General features: G+C 36.7%; 1 protein-coding gene across 1 annotated transcript; it reads right to left on the reverse strand.

Moving 5' to 3' along the window:
• Positions 1-906: 906 nt before the first annotated feature.
• On the reverse strand, positions 907-20,087 carry LOC127864663 (uncharacterized). The gene is made up of 5 exons (XM_052404506.1): positions 19,486-20,087; positions 8,825-9,008; positions 8,322-8,443; positions 1,797-1,923; positions 907-1,286 (listed from the first exon to the last, which is right to left on the reverse strand). Exons 1-5 carry the CDS (start codon positions 19,580-19,582, stop codon positions 926-928), a joined length of 891 nt encoding a protein of 296 aa, XP_052260466.1. The 5' UTR covers positions 19,583-20,087; the 3' UTR covers positions 907-925.
• Between the last annotated feature and the right edge of the window lie 5,477 nt (positions 20,088-25,564).

The following is a 25,564-nucleotide window of genomic DNA, read 5'->3' on the forward strand; positions in this document are numbered from 1 at the left end:
AAATCTCCAGTAAAGAAACAGGAATATAATTTAAAAAAGTAAAAAAAAAGTAACCCTCAACTGGGTCGAACCGCTGACCCCTGGAGTCCTGGATTAAAAAGTCTCCCGCTTAAACCAAACGACCATCAGTGCTCAAGCTATGAGCGGATGTAATTTTTAGTATATAAGCAATCCTCGTAGTTTCCCCGAAATATAACGACAACAAAAGAACTTTCCAAATTATTCAATCGTTTCGCGTAGCAACGCTTTATAATTTTCAGGTTTTCAAATCGTAAAAAGATGCATATAATGGATATTTTAGAGCATGGTAAATGTTCAGTCCTCACAAATATCATAACAAAAACGAAAATTTGCGAATCTGAAACAACTTTTTTTTATTTTGTCAATTAACTAAAACGTGAAAAGGCCCCTTTAAGCTTGATACTTGCTTCGGGTCATATAGAATGATTTTTGCTTTGGTTCATGAAGCTTGATATTTACATTGGTTTATATAGGCTGATATTGTCTTTGGGTCATATTGATTGATATTTGCTTTGGTACATTCAAATTGATATCTTGTTAAGTACGCCTGGATTGAAATCTGTTGTGGTTCATATGGCTTGATATATGCTTGGTTCATGTGGTTTGATATCTGCTTGGCTCATGTGGCTTGATATCTGCTTGGTTCATGTGGTTTGATATCTGCTTTGGTACGTGTGGGTTTTTTGTTCTCTGATTCGGTATATGTACAGTTTTGTAAATAGATATTTGTTTTTGGTACATATATTTTGGTAAATGTAACCATATGAGGATTGATTTTGAATTTTGACTTATGTAGCTTAATACGTAATTTAGAACACGTAGATTGATTTCTATAATGTAATACAAATGTTGACAACTGACAACTGATATGGTACATACAAAGTTAAACAAACGATGACACGCATTATGCAATCGCCACACATAAAAAGTCTATGTATATGCATAAACAAAGAAACAGACATATAATATAATAACAAAGAGACAAAGGTCTCAAAGAATTGCACTTGGCCACTACTTTATCATGGTCCCTAGTGTCCGCAACCGGCGTAATCGTTCGCGTAGTTCTCGCGCGTCCCGACGTTGTCTGCGTTGACGTATATATTGATATGACGTCCATGGGGTGGGAAATTTGGCACCGGACGTTGTTCAATCGGAATACCTCGGTTATGGAGTGATTGAGCAACCGGAAGTATACATCTGCTGCCGCCATGGAGCATCCTAGGGCGGTAGATGAGTACACACATAGCACATAATCTTTGGAGGCGCTGAAAGCAAACAGTTCGATTAAAATTAAATTTCGATATTCGCGTATGCTTCAAATGAAATACACATATGTACCAATATTTCTATAGATGCACTGTATAAACTTAAAATTTACTTGGGCGTCATTTGTTTGACAATAGTTTCTAGTGTAATGAGCAGACTGACCGTTGTCGGCAGTTGACCTTTGTTCTCAGTTGACCGCTAATGCAGTTTTGACTCTATATAGTGAACGACATTTATAATATGATGTGCTTCCGTAATAAGTACTATGCTTTAGGCCTATTATATGATTTGATTATATAATTGTTTGGGGTTGACTTCGTTTTGATTGTGTGTGTTATTTAGTTTTAGTTCTTTTTAAGGGGGAAGGGTCAAACCGGATTTAATCAAAACATGGCATAATTTCGTCTTTTGCAAGAACATTAATAATAAACATCTGCAGAACTGGAATACATCCATAACACACGTTTTCGTGTGTGTTACGTATATAATACATGAGCAACCTACGTTACCTGCAGAGCGTGTGCGACGTCGACGCATCACTGACGTCGATCTCCTGGAACTTTTTAGCGTGTTTCTGCTTACAGGCATTATATGACGTCTGCAGACGCTGGTAACAGGCTCGGTTGCGTAGGTAGTCTAGAAACAAGTCGGAGCATTCGATCAACAAGGTTGAAAATACGTGATAAGTTTGGATGAACCCAGACGATAAATGGGTTAAAGACATCAGCCGGAAAGCTTGGTATAAAACAAGTGGGGGGAAATAGTCCTGGTTCATACAATTTTATGCCATCCCAATGTCGATTTTGCCACAGTGCCTATACATATTTGATATCTAATTATTTCAACAATTAACCGATTCCTTATAGATGTCGCATGCTATGAATTACGCAAATCACAAAAACATCCAATAATATTGACCAAACATACGCAGGCCAATCAAATACAATTAAGACGAATACATCCAGACGCGATAATTGGAATAAATTACATCCCATGTGTACATTTCAACTACGCCTGTTTCCGACCGATTTATGGCAACAATTGTTACAGCACTTCGCATTAATTCGATTATTTTATTATGTTAACCATCGTAATAGTAAATAATGATGGAAATAACGGTTTTACGTACCTTATTTATTTATCATTCGTTTCTTTATGTGTTTCCAAATATGGTACTTGTAATTTAATTAAATATTTTAACATTGTCTCTTGTGTATACAGCGATGATGGCGATGCTGATTCTCGATGATGATGATTGGCTTGATGGTAGTGGAAGTGTTGACTACGATTAGGGTGTTTGTTGTGGTGGCTTTAGTGGTGGTGTTGCTGATGATGATGACGATGATGTTGTAGCGGTTTTTGATGGTGGTGATGGAGATGATTTAAATTTTTGTGTTTTTGTGTGTGTTGAAATAATGAATTGGTGGTGGTGGTAGCGCTAGGAGTGTGGATAATGGTAGTGGTGGTTTTCGAGATGGTGGTGCTACTGCTGTTGTTGCAGCTGATGATGATCGTGATGGTGACGTGATGGTGGCCGCTGCGGTTTGATGGTTGATTAATGATGTTTTGGTGGTTTTGGAGGTGGTGAGGAGGGGCTAGTGGTGCTGGTTTTAGGTAGTGATAGTCGGTTTGGTTTTGGTTGTGGTGGTGATGTTGGTGTTTTTAGTGCTGATACAGATGTAGATGATGGCGAAAATGATGATGGTATGTTGATGGTGCTTGTACAGTGGCATGGTTGTGTTTTATGGTGGTGATGTAGATAGGACGTTGAGCATTGTTGTACTGGTGGGGAAAAATGTAATAATTATAAAATTAACACAATCTGATAAAGAAATAACGAGCATAAGCGAGTTATGGAGGTTTCGGTAAATAACAAGTTCGGTAAATTGGATTTATATAGTAAATGCCGCGGAGGTTTCGGTAAATTGGTATAAATAGGGATTATCGCAACTTTAGTCGATAAGCGTGTACATTAATTGAGTTGTTTGGCACTAATTACCTTATCTGATAAAAATGTACGGAGTTGATGTTATCAATTTAGAGATGATTGCAAAGTGTAATATTAATTACCCAGGCTTGCAACTTATTAATATTCTAATAAAGGGAGGTAATTTATATATTAAAAGTTTATCTTTAGGTCCTCATATTTTTTTTTAATATATGTTTTTATACAATCATGGCTGAACATCCTTGTATTTTGAAATGAAATGAAATGAAAGATTCAAATATGTCCTATATATATTGTATCCATGTTTTAAACGTGTCTGATGTATAATATATGGTACATAAAACGGATTACAAAGTTAATCAGCTAGTATTTTTTTTAAACGGATTTGTTCAGGCAAAAAATGAAATCAGTTATTTTGGCCGTAAATCCCATTGTTCCAATCAGGGACCTATACAAACAAACCAACAATCCTGTTTGTATAGGTCCCTGTTCCAATTCAGTAGCCAGGTGCCTGTGTATTGAGCTGATAATATAGGGATCACCACAGCAGGTTGCTAATACACAGCGTATTCATTCGGGTCTGCTGGCGTTATGTTAGATGTCATTTTTATCAGTTTTTAATTATGTGTAATTTAGTTCGCATCTCTGCGCTTAACTCAATGGCACGCGCACTTAACAAAATTATAAAACAGAACGCGTATCATTATATTTCTTTTTATAAATTACGTACACCTATTATATGTTATATATTTTTTTTCTTATGTTTTTATCAACCAGAAAGAAATAATAAAACATTGTTATATATAACGCGCACTCGGAATTTGACCTTTAATTTGAAGCAATCCACAATTTTTGTAGCGGCCACGCGCAGTATACTGATGGTGTTTTGTAATATGTAAGATGAAATTCAACATTTGGCTCTTACAAGAGGTGGCCTCCACGTGGCAAGAGCTGGGCAACATTATGCTGGCAAACTACCTCATGTATATACCGAGAAATTGAGTGCTTTTCGGTGGTCTAAAATACTATTGTGCTTCATATTTAAACTGAAATCAATATCAAACGAATTATTTCATATTTGTTTATGGTTTTTGTTTGTTAAGTTTTTTTTAATAAATCATGACTACAATATTTTACAAGAACATTTTTTAATAGCATTAAACTTAATTGAAGATGTTTCATTGATTCCGTCTTAAATCATCATTTATTATTACTATTATGTTATTTAAATAAAAGAACAACTTTCAATAGAGTTACATTTTAAAGTCAATCTACATTTTTTGGTTTGGTACCTTCACTTTCCTAAAAGAATTCGTTTAAAAAAGTTCAGAGGTAGCTCATTCATGCCCCTTAATTCTTTACCGTAGTCATAGCATTAATTACTCAACTCAAAATGTATCCACATTTTGCAAATATATGCCTCGATGTTATTGTAAGCCAATAATAGGTGTCATTAACAACTCATTGTAGGTATACCACCTCTATAAAAAAAACAATTTACCAAAATCTCCACGGCATTTACTACATATATTGAATGCATTTAAGTCTTAATATTCCTCAGTTTCTTCATGTGTTCTTATTAATGGCAACGTCACCGACTGGTTTAACGTTACGTCAGGATTACGTCAGGGTTGTTCAAGCTCGCCGACCTTATTCAACTTCTTCATCAACGACCTGGCCATGGATATAAAAGCCTGTGGTAGGGTGTTGATGTTGGGGATGATAAAGTGTGTATATTGCTATATGCTGACGATATTGTACTGCTTGCAAACAATGAACAGGATTTACAATGTATGATAAATAAATTGTATGATTGGTGTGTAAACAATTGTATGTCTGTTAATACAAGTAAAAATAACATTGTACACTTTCGACGAAAGTCAAAAGCTAGAACAGATTATCAGTTTTTGTATGGCGATGAGACCCTATCCTTTGTTGAGCAGTATAAGTACCTTGGCTTAGTCCTAAATGAACACTTAGACATTAATGTAACTGTTAAAATGTTTGCACAAAGTGCTAGTAGAGCACTAGGTTTGTTAATTGCAAAATATAAATCGATGGGTGGAATGCCATATAGAGTATACAGTAAATTATATGATAGTATGGTATGGTCAGTCATAGCCTATGGGGCAGCGGTGTGGGGAGATAAAACGTTTTCATGCATGAATGCAGTCCATAATAGAGCTATGAGATTCTTTTTGGGTCTTGGTAAATATGCACCCACTGCCGCTGTCCCTGGGGATATGGGCTGGCAACAACCTGAAACTCGCCAATGGATGGCTGTCAGTCGGCAATGGAACCGATTAATGAACATGGATAATACCAGAGTTAATTACAAAGATTTTAAATGGTGTAAGGGTAGAAGTGCTGTCTGAAGAAATAGGTGTTTTTCTGTCGCGACCATGTTTCGGTCTCTACAGGTAGACGGGTACAGTAGGGACTATAGGTCGGTTAGCAAGGCAATCATGTTAAGGGAAGTGTCAAATGAGCTAATGTACAACTGGCAGTTATCCATTGACAGAGAAAATAGTGTAAGCGGCAATGGGCATAATAAACTTAGAACATATAGACATATTAAACGTTTTTATGAGCCTGAACTGTATTGCACTATAAACATGCCTCTGTCGCACTATAAACATGCCTCTGTCTCACCGATCAGCACTTGCTAAATTTAGACGTGGAGTTGCTCCACTTAAAATAGAAACTGGTAGATACATGTATATCCGCCAGCCAGTGGAGGAAAGGTCATGTCCGTTTTGTGTCAATGTAATAGAAAACGAAACACATGTTATCATACACTGTCCAGAATATATAAGTGAACGAAACCCCCTTTTTATGAAGGCCAATGCATGTGATAGCAACTTTAGTCAACTGTCTGACTGTGATAAATTTAGATTTTTATTCTCCACCAATGCAATTGTTCGAGTTGTTGCCAAAACTGCTTCTTAATTTTAAAAAGTAGAAATGGAAAGCTGTATAGATAGTACATACAAATTTCATTTTTGTTGTATATAACTTTTCTTTGCATGGAATATTTTATCTTGTCTTATATTATTTTATCTTAGAATAAATATGCTGGCTTTATATTTAACTGAACTATTTTATGTGCTTTAACAGGATGTTTTAGTATTAGAAAGGGCACTTACAGTGTAAAGGCACTGCATATGCTAGTTTTAATAATACGTTTTACTGTATGTATTTGAATGCTTACATTGTAGTCTCTTATAATTCAAATATGAATGGCATGGTTAACCTTGTTTGTAAATAATAATTGTTTTATGTTCGTGAAACCATGAGGATACTCTAATAAAGATCTTTATATAGATCCAATATACCGAATTTGTTATTTACCGAAACCTCAAGCACCCGCATAAGCAGAGGGGGTAATTACGTGATAGTCAAGATGGCGACGTCCATACCGAGACAGTTATTTATCGCCGTTTTATACCCTTTATTACTTCTTTTTATGTTTTAAATAACGCTCACTTTCCAGCCATATCAGTAAAAAGGTGATTAGCGTTTATTTCGTAATTAAGTTCGCTTTATATCTCGACTTTACTCCCCGCAAATTTTCTTAGTGGAGCCCTAATAAGGTCATCCCGCTAAGAAACTTCGCAAGTCGAGATATAGAGCGAATATTACTATGAAATAAAAGCCAGTAACTTTCTTCCTAATATGGCTGGAAAGTGATTGAATAAAAAAAAAATTACAAGTAATAAAGGGTATAAAACGACGAAAAATACCTGCCTCTGCATGGGCGTTGCCATATCGTTTGTCACGTGATTACCCCCTCTGATAAGTTGCATCTTGAGAGTATTTTCTTAACAAGCTCCTAACCTAATAACTGTTTTTTGGTACGCATGTCCACACCAATTACCATCTTACGGAGAAACGGATGTACTTAAAGATACTTTGTGTGGATGCATATTGGTTACGGTTTCCAATGTGTACGCAGACAAATATTGCAAACCGTGAAATGAAGTTTTGATTTTGTGTAATAATACTATAAAATATCAGTATATGTTTAACTTAATTCCAGTTGTACATACAACATTTGAACACGGTAGCTAGCTAATCTTAAATTATTTAATTGTACAACACAATGTTAATTAAACTTCATCGTTTATTCTATTTAATGGTTTCAAAAACCGTAAAATACTAATTTCGGATAATATTTGAAAAAACGATGTACCGGTAACTAGTTCTATTGTCTGATACATAGAGATTGACTCAATTTTAAGAACCCACTTTGGCGATTCGCACTACTTTAATTGTCGTTAGCAACAGTTCGAGAGAGACAGACATAATACAAAGATATATTATCTTAATATACTGTTCACATATATAACAATTACAATTTATTATTTTTGTCAAAGATCTCAAGAAAAACCACACGCGTAGTCACAAGCAAAAATTACTGGATAAAAACGCTTGCATTTGTTGATACCCTTGATAATTCATGTACCATCTATACGATGCGCCAATATTCACTTTGAAAAGTGTAAGTACCGATGACAAACTGGTCATGTTAAAGTAACGACATGACTGAATTCCACTGATCAGGTCCAGAATAAGCAACAACCAAAACCTTTTCGACCCGAACCAAACAATCGTCGGTCGGGTTAGGTTAGTTTATACATATTTATTTAGCTCGATTGCATCGAAAGCCTAAGGCTTATTTGAAACGCTCTTGAGTCCGTTTCCTGGGCCTAGAACCAGTACTTGGTGTCTTTGGGGGAGATCTAAAGAACGCTCCTACAGTGGGGATCGAACCCGTGACCTCCCGATCTCTAGGTGGACATCATATCCATTACATCACGGCGACCTTTGAAGGTCTAGGTTAAACCAACACGTTTAAGCCTCAAAATATAGGTGTAGGGCACACTCGTTTTGCGTGTCAAGCTGTCAGTCCGTGCGTTCTATACGCATACAATTTTCGACATACCATTTGGAAAAGAAAGGTTATACATTAAATGCATGATTAATAAAAATGCAAAGATAACAACAAGGTGAACACATACTGATCTATTAAAAAAATAAACGTCCAAGGAGCAACACAAAAACAAAAATCACATATGCCATCTACCTGTAAGTATATCACCGCATATAAATCCCAGTGTGACGTCATACATGTGAATCTCATTAAGTGTGTGGTTGTTGCATGACGTCATAAACGGCTGGGAACAGTTCCGGAACTCCGAGTACAGTCTGTGAGTTAAAATATAAAAGTACAATAACAAGATCACTTAAATTTACATAAAGTGGCTACATATTCCTTTTATGCAATAAGTGGTTAAAATGCTGCTCAAAATAAAGAAAAAAAATTAATTATTTTCACTGAAAAGATCTTCTAAACATCAGTCCCGTATATTCACTACCGTCAGTCCCGTGTATTCACGATGTTGAACTGTTGCCAACATATTTTTATAGCTATCACATATACGGTCGTTCTCAACTACCTTTATAAATTAGATTCTATCATTAAGAAATACTTAATCAAAATGCTATTTTTACGTGGATATTTGTGACTTTAAAGCCAATTTTGTACTTTAATATTCTCGATTAGTATTTATATTTCCGTATACTCACCTACAGACATCCCTCATCATCGACTCGTTGTAATCTGGGAGCAGTCGGTTGATGCCGCCAGCGGTGCCTGCTACACCGGACGTCACCTGGGACGCGAGCGCCTGTAACTGAAGGTATGGGTAGGAGCACATTTGGCGGTGCGCCTCCGAGCACTGGCCGTACACGTGACGCACGAGCAGTGCGCCTGAAACGAAGAGTCAGAACGTGAAAATAGTGAAGGTATAGTGAGGGGCTGGTTTAGAGAAAGATATCTGTTCAGGTAAAGATATTTTCTGCAATATATTTCCAATGATATAAGCATTTAGAAAATACGTTCTAAATTTTTTGTTTTGCATACAGACAACCCCGTTATACGTTATAAAGGCCTGTCATATTTGTCATAAGGATACACGTCACAATATTAAAATCACCAACAAATATTTTATGGATAATAATGGCCAATTATTTTACAATGGGATTGATTAAAGGTATATTTTGTGGGTGTTTTTTTGTAGCAGCTTGGGTTAAGTGGGCGGTGAGAGGTGTTAGGTCAATGACAGATTGCACTCATTTCTAGAAAGCAACGAGTTAATGAACCCTGGAGGGTTGCTCATTATTGCAGCTATTCAATGTGGATGTCACGGGGCATTAGGAAAACAAGCATTGCCTTTTCTAATTCTTTCCGAACGGCAGAACGAGTCTTCGTCGTTATCTGATTAAAGACAGTCGCCCTTAAGGCCTGGTTCTCACAGACAAATGTCCTCTTCATTACGCGGTGTATTATTGGATGTTTTTGGTTCCCTTTGTGAGTGTCTGTGTTAGTTCTGCTTGTTAGCACTGACAATATTATGAACGGCCCAATTGTAAATATACAATGCTCCTATATAGTCTAAGTAGTGTTCTATTCCGTGTCCCAATGGTAATACACCGAGACTAAGACAGAAATCGTTTCCCCATCTTTGCGTAGCGACCATGAACACCGCATTTTGTTTTAAAAAGTTGCAAAATGTTCAAAATTGTGAAAAATATTAGTCGCAAAGTTCTTTAAATTGTGAAGATTTGGATCGTGAACTTCTTCAACTTGTGAAAAATTGAGTCACGAACTTTACAAATATGTGAACAACGGTCATTTTCTTGCAAGGAAAAAAGCCTTGAAATTTAATTTGAGACAATATTAGTAGGGTTTGAAGAAAAATGCAGGATTGTTGGTTTGATTTCTTGTTTTGTGGACAAAATGCCTGAATCAAATACACTTGTTCGTATCAACCTCAATTAAACTTGCTGTTTGTTGTTGTTGTTTTTAATCTCATAAAATACATTAATTGACTGGGATTTGTTATGCTATGAACATCTTTGGACACGTTGCAAAATAAAACAAAAATATACATTCGACTTACATAGCAAGATTACCCGATAAACCAAAGAAATACTCCGACCTTTTCACCTATAATAGAACCTTCCGGGTATACATTTTTGACAATATTCAATTATTTTTTGCGCTTCTTTTTTCTTTCTTTTTCTAATTATTTTTTTAATAGACCCTTTTGTTTCATTAAGATAACATAGTTATGGGTATGATAGTGTTTAATGTTCAGTGTTGAAAGAAATTTTAATACAATAATAATTATAAATAAATAAGTAATAAAAGAATAATAATAATAATAATAATAATAATAATAATGATGATGATGATGATGATGATGATGATGATGATGATGATGATGATGATGATGATGATGATAATAAATATAATAATATAATAGAACAATATGAAAGTATGTTGAGGGTTCAATGTTCGGATGTGGGATGAAGTTTGACCAAGTTTGAACTGCAATATCGTTTGACGATGAGTAATTGCCCGTCTAGAGGTAATCAATAAGCTAATGTCAAACCGGTGTGAGTTAATTGAGTAGTCAGAACAATTTTGGGGTTAATTTAACAGCGGTCCTTTTTTCGACGTCGTATGTTGGTCTGTTATTAATCTACAGAGCCGATGGCGTCGCGCTTTTGGAGCTACCGTTCAACTGACTTATTGTGCACGAATTGAAATCCTATACGATATATAGTTTTGACACTAGTTACAGCCTGTCGTATACAACAAACTGTTTTATATATTAATCTGAAATGTACTATTTTCTAAAACATATTTCATAAGTGTGATATGCTTTCTCTTACAAAAGCGAAGATCACTTTCATAGGACGGGCATGAACCCGGCGGCACGTGCAATGCAATACAATTAGGTAAGATTGCGCAATATTATTATTTACACGTTGATGTGCGTTGTCGGACCGTATTTGGTACAAAAACGAATATGTACAAGTTTGTACCATATTCGGCCGAATATGGTACAACTGTCTAATTGTACCATATACGTATCTGCAGTTTTGGGGTAAAATGCCTGACCGAATATGGTACAAACTTGTACCATATTCGGATGAAAAATGTACCACATTCGTTCCGAATATGATACACACTCATCATCGTAATCATCATCATCATCATCATCGTTATCTCATCATCATCATCATCATCATCATCATCGTTATCTCATCATCACCATCATCATCATCATCATCATCATCATCATCATCATCATCATCATCATCATCATCATCATCATCACATCAATTATCAACACCCCAATGATCATCATCGTTGTTATCTTTACCAACACCACCATCATCATCACCATCAAAACCAACATCATCATATCCATTATCATGATCGTAATGGTGATCACAAAAGTTTTTTTTGTGATGATAATGACAGCGATGTTTTCGGTCGATAATGAGGATGTTGTGATGATGATGACGACGATGAGAATATCATCATCATCATCGGCCAATAAACATCGCCATCATCATCATCACAAATATTTTGTTATCATCATCATCATTATCATCATCGTCGGCCGATAAACATCGCCGTCATCATCATCTAAAAACTTATCATCATCATTATAACCATCATCATCGTCCGATAAACATCGCTGTCATCATCATCCCAAAACGTTTGTTATCATCATCATCATCATCATTATCATCATCATCATCATCATCACCACAATCATCAAACCCCAATCATCATAACCACTGTCATCATCATCACCACCACCATCATCATCACAATTTTTTTACCATCATCATCATCACAAATGTTTTGTCATCATCATCATCACATATTCATTTTACATTTTGTATTTTATAATTTGTTTCATTCAAGAGATTCAACAAACTTGTACTTTTTTCATTTATTGGAATACTGACAGGATTTTTCAAAGTAATATTGAAGAACATAGAACAGCATTTAAATTTTAATCCAACTGTAGCATTTTGACAAGACATAATATACATATATACATTCATTTTAGTAGCAGCCAAAATATCCCAAATGTGCTTCGTAAAAAGTTACCAGTAAATGAGCAAATGACAACAAATTTCCGGTAGAAGAACATAATCATCAATCACAAAAATAACATAACAGGTTTCCAAACACCGATATACATGTATATTTCACCTGTAATGTCTGTACATGACATCTATGATATCATACCAACCGATTCCACTAACACGCAAACGCAGCCATGCGTTTGCCCATTTTGGCCCCTTGATGATTTCTTTTATTGCCGAAATAAGACCGCTGTTTCTGCCCGCTCTTGTTAATAGGAAACGAACGCTAACAGGATTTCTGTTACTAGTATCTAGTCCAATATCCGGCCGAATGTAAATTCTAGGTGTTTGCAAACTCATTGACCTTATTAAATCTCTAAAGGGTTTGCCGACCTTCGCCAACACAAACTGGATTGACGGGTTTGATTGTATGCAGAACTTAAAAATTTCAACTTGAATGTGAAGTGGTAACATCAGAAATGGAAAAGTCGTTCGCTTCTGTGCCCTCCTATTGTTTATCATATCTTGAAGCTCTTTCAGGGCTGAACACACAGAGACGTCACCGTTGTCGCCAGAGTCACCGTTGTCGCCGGAGTCACCGTTGTCGCCAGACGCAGCGTTGTCGCCGGAGTCACCGTTGTCGCCGGAGTCACCGTTGTCGCCGGAGTCACCGTTGTCGCCGGAGTCACCGTTGTCGCAAGAGTCACCGTTGTCGCCAGACGCAGCGTTGTCGCCAGATGCAGTGTTGTCGCCAGACGCAGCGTTGTCGCCGGAGTCACCGTTGTCGCCAGACGCAGCGTTGTCGCCGGAGTCACCGTTGTCGCCGGAGTCACCGTTGTCGCTGGAGTCACCGTTGTCGCCGGAGTCACCGTTGTCGCAAGAGTCACCGTTGTCGCCAGACGCAGCGTTGTCGCCAGATGCAGTGTTGTCGCCAGACGCAGCGGTGTCGCCGGAGTCACCGTTGTCGCCAGAGTCACCGTTGTCGCTGGAGTCACCGTTGTCGCCGGAGTCACCGTTGTCGCAAGAGTCACCGTTGTCGCCAGACGCAGCGTTGTCGCCAGATGCAGTGTTGTCGCCAGACGCAGCGGTGTCGCCAGAGTCACCGTTGTCATAAGACTGTTCTAAGCGTGATATTATGTCCTTGTACACGCGTTGATTGATACGGATACTAACGTAATGCATGCCAAATCCTTCTGGGAAATACCCCAATGCAATTGTTCCAACATCACCATCGAACTTTCCATCTGCTGACACAATTGATGAGTGTTCTAGTCCTCGGGTAGAAACTACCAGGCACTGCAAATTATATTCTCTCATAAGTGCAATGAGCGTGAGGTTGTCGCCGTATGTCCCATTCTTAGACATATTCTTAACGTATTCATCAAATGTTTCATCATAGACAAAAGTTTCATAGAAATATCTGTTTTCTACAATGTGATAGACTGCTTCCTTACGTAAAGCATCTACGTCTTTGTATATACCAATTTTACCAAGTTGATGCGATATAGCAGCAAATTGACAATTTCCATCCGGATTTGGGTCCATGGCAATATTCACCCCATCCAACAACTGCAGATTTTCATGGTGTGTTAAAACATGATAGTACTTAGTTCTGTGATTTTGTTTCTCTGAGCGGTTCTGTTTTAATGAATGTTTTTAATTTTTCGTTGTTTCTCTAACGCAACAGTTAGGCTAGTCATGTTTTCGACCCCAACCGATTTGCTTACGAATCCAAGTTCGGGTTTGTTCGGTACTTGAAATGACACGATATAAACACCATTTCGTTTTACTTTTTCTACCTTGCCTTCGATAACATATCTTTTGGTTGGCACCCTGGATTTTCGAAAGGGATAGCGAATTAATACTGTCTCTCCTACTTTGTACTTGCTTGGGGAAGTTGCGTTTTTCAACAGCGACCTGTAAGCCTTTTTATTTGCTCGCCGTATGGTTTTCTTTATTTCACGAGAACTATGACGTTCTTTGGTAAAAACATGACTTCTTCCGTAGTAGGCTTCAAAGGGCGTGAGACCCCCAAGAACTCGTTTGAAACTTGTGTTTATGGCATAGGCTAAATCTTGAAGCCCTTCGACCCAGTTAAATCCACGTTTACTTTTTGTTGCAAATAGAATCTTGGCCTTTATAACACTGTTTGACCTTTCACACTTGCCCTGTGATTGAGGATGATACGGCCTACTATTGATCATTTTGATGTTGTACTTGTTCAACAAAAGTTTCATACTAGGGCCTTTAAATTCCAGTCCGTTGTCACATTGGATGATGTCAGGGGCAAGGTTAACCATCAACACGTCCTCTAATGCCTTTGCAACTTCACGCGAACTCTTCGTTTTCAGGGGTTTTGGCATAACGTACCTAGAATAAACGTCCACGACTTGTAGAATATAACTGTATGTGGACCCCTTGTAGCTAACACTTTGATTTTTCATGTTAATTATGTCAATCTGCCATCTTTTGCCTGGTTCCTCTTCTGTAATTGTCTTTGGCTTTGGCTTGTTTGTAAATCTCGGATACTTCTCATGGTAATACTTGCTATTGTACAGTATTTCAAGGATAGCTTGTTCCGAGAACCCCGTGTAATTTACTTTCAGTTTGTTGTAAATAACCCTTGCTCCACATCCTTTGTTTTCCATGAACATCTTCTCAACAAATCTAGGAAGATCTTCTTTCACAAGGACTTGCTTTCCGCCACACAATAAAGAACCCCGGTCACCAAGCTCGAAGTCCTTACGTTTTCTAATCATGGCCAAACAATTATTCTCTTCAGGTGTCCGTTTCTTCACAGGGACATCGAACGATCCGTTTAAACATCTGACAATAATGTCGTACTTCGACCTGGGCAAGCACCCTAATTGCTTCCTTTTTCTCCTAATTGCTTCCTTCATCTGAAATAATATAATAAGTTATTATACATTTATACTTCATTAGTTAATAGAGCTTGTATTGAACACCGCGTGTCGAAAACGAATGTCTCACGACATGAGCTGAGCTAAAATCACTCGTCTGATAGCTCCGCTAAAATTTACAATCCGAACTTCCGGGCAATATGCGCAATGAAAGTAGCAAGTACTTCATGTAAAGTTTCATTGAAATCCAACCGAATTCAAATTCAGGGGAAAAATAGCGGGCAAACTTATGGCGGTCAACGGACAAACGGTCTGTAGAAACCAATGCTACGTGGATGGAAGGGATATAAAGAAGGGGCCCTGGGGGCCTAGGTCGCTCACCAGAAGTCACGACTAGGCAGGGTTCGAAGGTCAAAGACCTATAAATCCATAAAATTTAAAATGTTCAAATCTACAGATTACAGGAGCTCGATCTGATTTTGGTGGAAAATACACTTTCGAAAAAATGACTGTAGCTTAAATATTTTAGCAGTTTAGGAGTTACGCACCCGGAAGGAATGCCACGGACAATTGGATAGACGGACGGACAACTGCAAATGCACTCTGAGGGGGGGGGGGGGGGCATAAAACATAAAAATCAATGCATGTTAAAACATCAATGCATATTAAGACAACTGAAAATTAAAATTATGTACAGTACTTACTGTCAAGAATTCTTTTGAAGTTTGAAGAAAGTTTGGATTTCAATTCTTTCTAGTCGAAAATCACAACTTTTCTTGCCGACCGCCAAGTCAAATATGGTAACTGACTTCTGAGTAAGACTCGTGTGCAAAATTCCCGCCTTTTTAAAGCGGCACGTTATCAAAGAAAAAATCGGAAACTTCAAAGCTTTGTCGGCTTCTCAGCAATATGACGTCGGAACGACAAATCAACTTTACAAAGTAATGTTTAGGAATACAGTCACACCTGTCTAAAGCAGCCAGTCAAACATCCTTATTTTTGGAGAGATATATTCATTTAAAAGAGCTCAAAATCTCTTAAATCGGATTTTGGTGAAAATACACTTTCGAAAAAAAAAGTTTTAAAAATTTGAAAATTGCTATTAATGATCTCCACGAAAGTATCTGGCCCGCCCGGGAATCGAACCCAGGCCGCCTGCGTGCCAATCTGACGCGCAACCGACTGAGCTAGCCGGCGAAACAGTTACACAACCAGCAAAATCCATGTAAAGTGTGGTTAGGTTAGCTGTTTCTGTTACTGCTAGTTACGACGACGACGACGACGACGACGATGATGATGATGATGATGATGATGATGATGATGATGATGATGATGATACTTTTGTCACTTCCAATATTAGGTTAATACAATGTATTTGAGTTTGAAAAAAAGTTTACACATCGGCAGACTATTTCATTTATTAAGAAATACATAATTTATGTACCATATACGTAGGCCATTTTCATTTTTATGAGTTTTTTTGGTATGTACCAAATACGTTTTGGCGAGCATAGAAAAACTTATTCCAACCGAATATGGTACAATGTTTGTACCATATTCGGTCGAAAATTGTACCATCTTCGGTCCGAGTATGGTACATTTGTACCATATTCGGCCGAATATGGTACAAATGTACCATATTCGTTTTTGTACCAAATACGGTCCGACAGTGCGTATATTAGATGATCAGTAATCGCAGCGGGTAGGTCTGTTTAGGGACCTATACCTATATGTTTTTATAGGTCCTGTCTACTTCGTGGTTGCGAATGATACATTACGCTCTGCGTGGTTGTATGTTTCCGGTTTGAACAGCCTCGTGCCCGAAATCCTTGGTTCAAGTCAAATTAAAAAGTATTCAGGCCATAAAGGGGCTTCGAACTTTCAGCGCCGTTCTTGCATGTGACGTCAGTTGGTTGTCATCAGAAAATCGTTTTTATACGGGCTTTTTTAGATCTTTTTTTTATTTAACTTTTCGTTTGCTCTAAAGAATGCTACAATCTATTTACCGTCTCTTGCCAAACACTCCGAAGATACAGAAAACATGTGTTCGACATTACCTCCGCGATAACGTTATTACTTGTAAGCGGGTTTGGGTACAAAATTTAATTTCCCATCGGAATACCTAAGCATGTTAACTAGCACAAATCTGACAAAAGCGCTCATTTCAAGTTCCGTTTGTTGTTTGGGACACATAAACATGTTTATGAAATGAGTTATAGGTGGTCACCCGCACTTTATTTGATCGCTCTTCGTTCGAGAATACCGTGTTAATATTATCAATGTTTATAGAAATGGGAAATTACGGTTATTGTGTTAATGATTACTCCTAGCATTTAGAAGAAGACGAAAACAATAAAATTCTATGATTATAATTATAAAATGTTTAATAACCTTTCAAAAGATGATACAACAGATAATGACGGTTTTATGTTTACGGTTGAAAAAATGACGAAGCAATTGAATAATAAAATGATGATGATGATGATGATAATGACGACCACGACGACGATGATGATGATTATGATGATGGTGGTGGTGATGGTGGTGGTGGTGGTGGTGGTGATGGTGGTGGTGGTGGTGATGGTAGTGGTGGTGGTGGTGGTCGTGGTGGTGGTGGTGGTGGTTGTGGTGGTGATGATGGTGGTGATGGTGGTGGTGGTGGTGGTGATGGTGGTGGTCGTGGTGGTGATGGTGGTGGTGGTGGTGATGGTGGTGGTGGTGGTGATGGTAGTGGTGGTGGTGATGGTGGGTGGTGGTGGTGGTGGTGGTGGTGGTGGTGGTGGTGGTGGTGGTGGTGGTGGTGGTGGTGGTGATGATGATGATGTTGAGGAGGAGGAGAAGGAGGAGGAGGACAATGCACCATCGTATGCCGGCTATGTAATGAGATTACGTGTGGATCAAGTACGGACATAAGACGATGGGACGAACGAATGTATCGACGCATACATCCGGTTCACTTTCCTTTAGTACATTAACAACACTTATCTAACCGTAATATATTTAAAGCATTGAAACATGCAAGCGCACATATATAAAGTAAACAGGGGGGGGGGAGATGGACCCTAAGAGAGGTTTGTTTAAATTGAACCAATGTAAAAACAGGACTTTAAAAAAACGTATTGTTATGAAATCAGTAATTAATTCATTGATTGAAAACCATTTTTCATGGATAAACTTTTTGTGCGCAGCAGAGCAATACGTATTGGCTTAAATTAAAAAAATCGAATAAACCATTACCACAACTTATGATACAAAGAACACACGTTACCCATGGATTTTAACGTACGTATGTACTACAAGTTACTGCAGACAATTTAATACCAACTTCCATATGTACCGTTTTGCCTCATTTCAAATGTTCATGCAAATAGAATACATGAATATGCGACACGATAAAAATGATATAAAACACACATTATTATACTTTGTATGAACTTAGTAACATTTTTTCCAAGTGTTTGTTATAAGTATATTTTATCTTACTTTTACAGCGAATTCGGTTGATTAAAGCCCCGTTGATTAAATTTCTGCTATAAACAACGGCACGAAATGACAACATTTTTTCTACAAAATGACATCATAAATCCAGCAAAATGATCCAGCTAAACTAATTTTGTTTAAATAAAAAGGTTTACTGAATAAAAAGTGGGATAGATCTAAATAGAATAATAGGTTAGTGTTGATTATAGATCAGGTTTATCATACTCGGCACGAAAACGAATAGCAATCGCCAAGACTCGTGCTTTTTGTTTTCTAAGCCTCGCATGATAAACCTGATCTATAATCAACACTAACCTATTATTCTCTATGTATTTCCGTTTTTTTGCTATGATGTAACCAACATATAATACGCATATCTCATTATATAACAACAGTATAATTATACATTGCAAATTATACTATTTCTATGTTGATATTACTATAAAGACGTACATTCAAACATATTGAGATGTTTTTAATTTCTGACGTTTTTTTTAAAAGATCATAGCGATATGGGTTATCATATTGGTTATTGTGTGACGTCAACACAAAAGTTGAAACCTCGTTAAATATTTTTGTTTTTAAGATCAGTTTTTTCTAGGAGGCCATAATAAACGGCACAATGTCCTTAATTTAGTGCTTTCTTTAAAAAAACGAATTAAATGTTGTTGTTTTTCTTGTTTGTTTTTGTTCTTTCTGTAAATTTATATAAGCAGCAAAATAAAGAAACATTTTGTATTACGATGTTTCTATAACGTCGTAGACACAACACTAGTAAATTGCGTTGCTGGTAAAATTGCACAAAATAAAAATATGGTATTTGTTTCAAGGTTTTTCGGACGTCCAATGATATTGAAAAAAAGAATTTAATTGTTGTACTAGAAGAAAGTATTTTCACTTTTTGCACTTTGGTTTACAACAGTTTCTTAATTGATAAGTTTAACAACTTACCACATATGACGTAACAACTGATGATTATTTCAACGTTGTGTAGCAGACAGGTGCGTTTTTGCGTCCTTCCGTTTCCAAGCAACCGTACAGATTTCATCGCAAATGCGACGATGGCGTCTTTAATAACTCAGTAATTTATTTTCAAATTCCCATTAATAATCAAGCGATCAAATAAAAGCACGTGCTTGCACATTAAAGTTGTTGACATTTTAACGCTGTTTTTTTTTGTTCCGGTTAGTGGAGTTTAATATCAACTTAATCCAAGTCCCGTTGTCAACCAAATGCGAGATCGTACCGTTTTATTTCACTGAAATTTCCTCACGTGTGCGCAGTCGAACTGGTGGTCTTTGTCCGACATAATAAACTTGTTGGTTGACGTTATAAAATATACATTTATATCCCTGTTTTGTGAGGCACAGTTAATGCCCAATGAAATAAAATTCACGAAATTGTTAAATCTGCAATCCGAATGTTGATGTCCCAGAGTGAAGATCTAATGTCAATTAAATTAACGCCTGTCGAATCTTCTAGCGTATTGCAGATAATTCAACTTTTGATTAAATACGAACATTCATGGTCGGCGCATTATGAGGTATTTCATATCGGAGAGGTTGGTTAATCACCTGAAAGGAAGTTATAAATGCATGTTGGTAAATTAACATACTTGCGCAGTGCGCAATTCCACCACTGCCGTAAACCCGCAAAACGCACCAAAATAAGCATTTAAATGCGATTACTCGTTTATATGAATTTATCAAATATAGATGATTTCATTATCGACACTTCGTGTTGAGTCCTTGATTTTTGTTGTAAATGTAATCCTTTAAATTGATTGTTGTCAACCTAACCCATTTAATGTAAATACATGGCATGAGGGGAATCTATATATCATACTGCACATGCGCTATTTTGAGACCAACATTGGCCCACAAATCAACCCACCAATTGACCCACACATTGACCCACCCATGTACCCACACATTGACCCACACATTGACCCACACATTGACCCACTCATTGACCCACACATTGACCCACACATTGACCCAAAAATTGACCCACACATTGACCAACACATTGACCCACACATTGACCCACACATTGACCCACACATTGACCCATACATTGACCCACACATTGGCCCACACATTGACCCACACATTGACCTACTTATTGGCCCATACATTGACCCACATATTGGCCCACCAATTGACCCACACATTGACCCACCCATGTATCCACACATTGACCCACACATCGACCCACACATTAACCCACACATTGACCCACACATTGACCTACATATTGGCCCATACATTGACCCACTCATTGACCCACACATTGACCCACACATTGAACCAAAAATTGACCCACACATTGACCCACACATTGACCCACACATTGACCCACACATTGACTAGAGCTGTAACGATTCGGTTCGATGCATCGAAAAACCGGTTCAGCGCCGCCGATTCGATTTTGATACCAATACGGCAAATTTCGATTCGATTCACTGCAATCCCGTTTGATCCGCATTTTAAACCTTACTTTCCAAATCCGAACGTTTGTTCTTGTCATTTGTAATACATCTTATGATTGGTCAATAGCCAATATGACATCCAATGAATGAATGAATAACATGCTGAGCATTACATCAGCCGGTAAAATGGCTTCTTCAACCACGCCGAAAGACGCACCGTCAAAATTAACATTTAAAGTATGGGAACATTTCGGGTTTTGCGAAGGTTCTGATGCAAAAGCAACTTGAAAAACGTGTGTTGTTGACGTAAGTTATCCAATTGGTCTGTTTACTAAACTGTGTGCATTCTGTTAAGAAGTCAACTTGGAGTTGTTTATATACTTACATGTTTTTGTTTTTGTGTTTGTTTTCTGTTAAACACATGTGATACATTGTGCATTTTATGTTATTTAAGAATAACTCAACAGGAAGCTTTGTTCAATAAATTTGTTACTTATAAATGTTGCGTTTTTAAATTTTAATTAAAAAAATAAGCGCTTTAAATTCACAACATAATAAGTTATTAACAAATACAAGACATATTAATTCATGCTCTGTGCAAACCAAATATGAACTAGTGTGCAAAATAAGCAGCGTATAGTTTAATTTGAATCGAATCGAAAATAATCGAATCAGGCCACTTGGTATCGAAATCGAATCGAATCGAATGATGGGTGAATCGTTACAGCTCTAACATTGACCCATACATCGACCCACACATTAACCCACACATTGGCCCACACATTGACCCACGCATTGACCCACATATTGCCCCATACATTGACCCACATATTGGCCCACACATTGACCCATACATTGACCCACTCATTGACCCAAATATTGGCCCATGCATTAACCAACAAATTGACCCACACATTGACACACACATTTACCTCAATATTGGCCCATACATTGACCCACTCATTGACCCACACATTGACCCACATATTGGCCCATGCATTGACCCAAAAATTGACCCACACATTGAACCGCACATTGACCCCCACATTGACCCGATAAGGTTTCGGACATAATGGAATGAAATTATCTTGTTTTGTATAAACTAATTTTTAATTTTTTTAAACAAACGATTAGTTCGTTTTGACAACAAATAACATGAAAAAATATTATTTTTTTATCTGTTAAAACTTTCTTTTCGAGGCGTGGCGGTTAAAGCATTTTCACAGTCAGTGCCTACATTATATAGGTCTGTAATATCGCTTATTATTTTTCTTGGCCAAGTAGTTGGAATGTTATAGTATCCAAAAATATGAGCAAATGCAATTTGAATCTAACTAGATTTATAACAAATTTTGGTCAATTGGTTCACTACTGTTGAACATATTTCAATATCGTTAAAGTACTTTCTAAACGTGGCGGAATTAGGCACTGCACCAGTTTCACATACTGAAGTGTTTATATTACAAAAATCCCTATCCATAACAATAAATTTTGTGATAATTCAGGTAAAATCACAAAATATTTTAAATAACAGTGAAAATACAATAATTACATGTATTTGGATGAACATGGGTTTCTTAAAAGCAACAAGAAACCGTAAAAAGCCGCTCAAAGAATCACTCAAGTTCTCATTGTGTTGCAGAGTACTTTACAAATGTAATAGCAGTCTCGACATTTTCAGTGTGCACAAACTAATAATACGATAATGCCTTAGTTATGCTATTAATACGCAAATACAATACGAAATACAACGAGCACTCCAACAATAAAGAAAAATAAATGACAATAAAACAAAATAATAATAATAAATACGTAAATACATACATACATAAGTACATACACACATAAATAAAACAAATGATTGAAGTTATGAAAGTACGCACGAACAATAAATATATAAATAACTAAATAACTAAATAACTAAATAACTAAATAAATAAATGAATAAATGAATGAATGAATGAATGAATGAATGAATGAATGAATGAATGAACAAATGAATGAATGAAGAATAAATAAATAAATAAATAAATAAATAAATAAATAAATAAATAAATAAATAAATAAACAAATAAATAAATAAATAAATAAATTAATTAATTAACTAATTAATTAATAAACCAGAAACCGTCGGAGACGGTTGATGCTCCCCAAAGTTTTTGTTTTGTCACAATATTGCACTATATATTCAGATAAAAGAAAACGTCTTGAGGGCACAGTAGTTTGGGGGACAAGATTTCTTTATAGAAAATTTCAAAGGGCCATAACTCTGTGAAAAATCAGCCGACCAGAACTCGCTGATAATATGCACATCTCTTGGTAGTGAAGCTTCCCATAAAGTTTCATTGAATTCCGGTCATTATTTGCTGAGAAATAGCCCGGACAAAAATTTTGCACGGACGGACACACGGACACACGGACGGTCAGACGAAGCGGCGACTATATGCTCCCCCCAAAATAAATTTTGGGGGAACATAATAAATAAATAAACAAATAAATAAATAAATAAAATGACTTATCTATTAGCTGAGTAGTCTCAAGTTATGTCCGATGCTAAAAGAAAAGCTTGAACAACAATACTAAAAAAGAGGCTTTACAACTATTTATAATCCATTCATTCCTTACGTTTAAACCTCACTTGTTATAATAAATAATTATTTTCGTTCTTCACCCATTCAAACATGCAATGAACATTCCACGTGGCACCTTCCAAATGCAGAACTAATCATTTACATCACAATACTTGCCCCTGCTATAGTACCGACAATAATCGATAATCCAGTGTTCTTCAGTCGAGTTTACAGTCTGATGACAATTCACGCGCAAGAAAGGAAACAACGCGCCAGCTCCTGTAGTAATTTTCAAATCACCATAAAACTGTTGTCTAACGTCAAGGCATACACTACCAACACCATTTTACTGTTGTTTCCAGATCTATGTTTCCTCCTTAAGTATATCTCCCGCTTCCGATACATGTCCGTACTCATTTAGTCGCGCGACGACTTCTGGTTTCTATCGTTGAAATTATACGCCTTCAGAACCACAACTAACAACGCGAGTCTATGTAATGAATAGGGTCTTACCACAACTAACAACGTGAGTCTATGTAATGAATAGGGTCTTAGACGTGTTTTCCAAATAATTAGAACGACGACAATGGTGATAATTTTGAATAATAATAATAATAATAATAATATTAATAATAATATTATTATTATTTCTTTTGTTATAACTATTCTTAAAAATAGTAGTAGTAGTAGTAGTAGTAGTAGTAGTAGTAGTAGTAGTAGTAGTAGTGGTAGTAGTAGTAGTAGTAGTAGTAGTAGTAGTAGTAGTAGTAGTAGTAGTAGTTGTAGTAGTAGTAGTAGTAGTTGTAGTAGTAGTAGTAGTAGTAGTAGTAGTAGTAGTAGTAGTATTTATAGTAGTAGTAGTAGTAGTAGTAGTAGTAGTAGTAGTAGTAGTAGTAGTAGTAGTAGTAGTTATAGTAGTAGTAGTAGTAGTAGTAGTAGTAGTAGTAGTAGTAGTAGTAGTAGTTGTAGTAGTAGTAGTAGTAGTAGTAGTAGTAGCTGTAGTAGTAGTAGTAGTAGTAGTAGTAGTAGTAGTAGTAGTAGTTGTAGTAGTAGTAGTAGTAGTAGTAGTAGTAGTAGTAGTAGTGGTAGTAGTAATGGTAGTGGTAGTTATTATTATTTTTGTTATAACTATTCTTAAAAGTAGTACTAGTAGTTGTAGTAGTAGTAGTATTAGTAGCAGCAGCAGCAGTAGCAGCAGCAGTAGCAATAGTAGAAGCAGTCGCAGTAGCAATAGTAGTGGCAACGATGAATGCATATATATAGCATTAAATAGTTTGCGTGGGCTATAAAGGTTACCACAAACAACATAATTAGCAAACTACAAGTATGATCGAAACGGAACAATACCCACATGTATTTGTTTTGTTTTATTAAGATAATCATCACACCGGTTTTTTATAACATAAATGCTTACTTAAGGTTTGAACCCTACCATTTGTCTGTGATTCTTGTCTTAGACATTTATATTAAAAAAAACACTTTGATTTCAATACTTCTTCATTTTTCGATTTCAAAGAATCTGCTATCAGAGACGTAGATAACATATATCTACGTCTTTGCTGCTTTCAATGACATTCGTGTGCAATTTGCAACGTGGGAAAATAAATGTATTCGATTCTCTTAAATTCTTTTCTGTTCATAAACACTGAAGTGAAGTAAATCTTTAAACGCAAGTGTATATAAATTAATTTGTTCCGGAAGAATGAATCTTTTAGTTTGATGTATCTTAAATATGAATTACTATCCGATGGAGTATACATTATTAATTGACACGATACGACCATGAAAACAAAAATGAGGAGAAAAATAGCTGAACTAGAAATCTTTTTGCTCAATATAAACCAATCTACCGGTAAATCCCCATGCTGGACAACGGGTGTATGGTCTAGTTCGGACATACTGGCTTCTCAAGCCATGAATCGCAGGTTTGAGTCAACACGGCACCCGAACAGTTTCCGGTACGACCTAACCGTACAATGAGATTGCACAATATCTCATTTCAAATCTTGTTTTGGGGAACAAGCTACAT

This window comes from Dreissena polymorpha, chromosome 1 (assembly GCF_020536995.1).
Source record: "Dreissena polymorpha isolate Duluth1 chromosome 1, UMN_Dpol_1.0, whole genome shotgun sequence".
NCBI classification, from domain to species: Eukaryota; Metazoa; Mollusca; class Bivalvia; order Myida; family Dreissenidae; genus Dreissena; species Dreissena polymorpha.

Coding starts and splice junctions, on each gene's coding strand:
- LOC127864663 (XM_052404506.1), bottom strand. CDS start 19,582: ATGAAATCTGTACGGTTGCTTGGAAACGGAAGGACGCAAAAACGCACC. Junction 9,009..19,485: donor CAGTTGTTACGTCATATGTG/GTAAGTTGTTAA, acceptor TCTTCGTTTCAG/GCGCACTGCTCGTGCGTCAC. Junction 1,924..8,321: donor ATGCGGTGATATACTTACAG/GTAGATGGCATA, acceptor ACTTGTTTCTAG/ACTACCTACGCAACCGAGCC.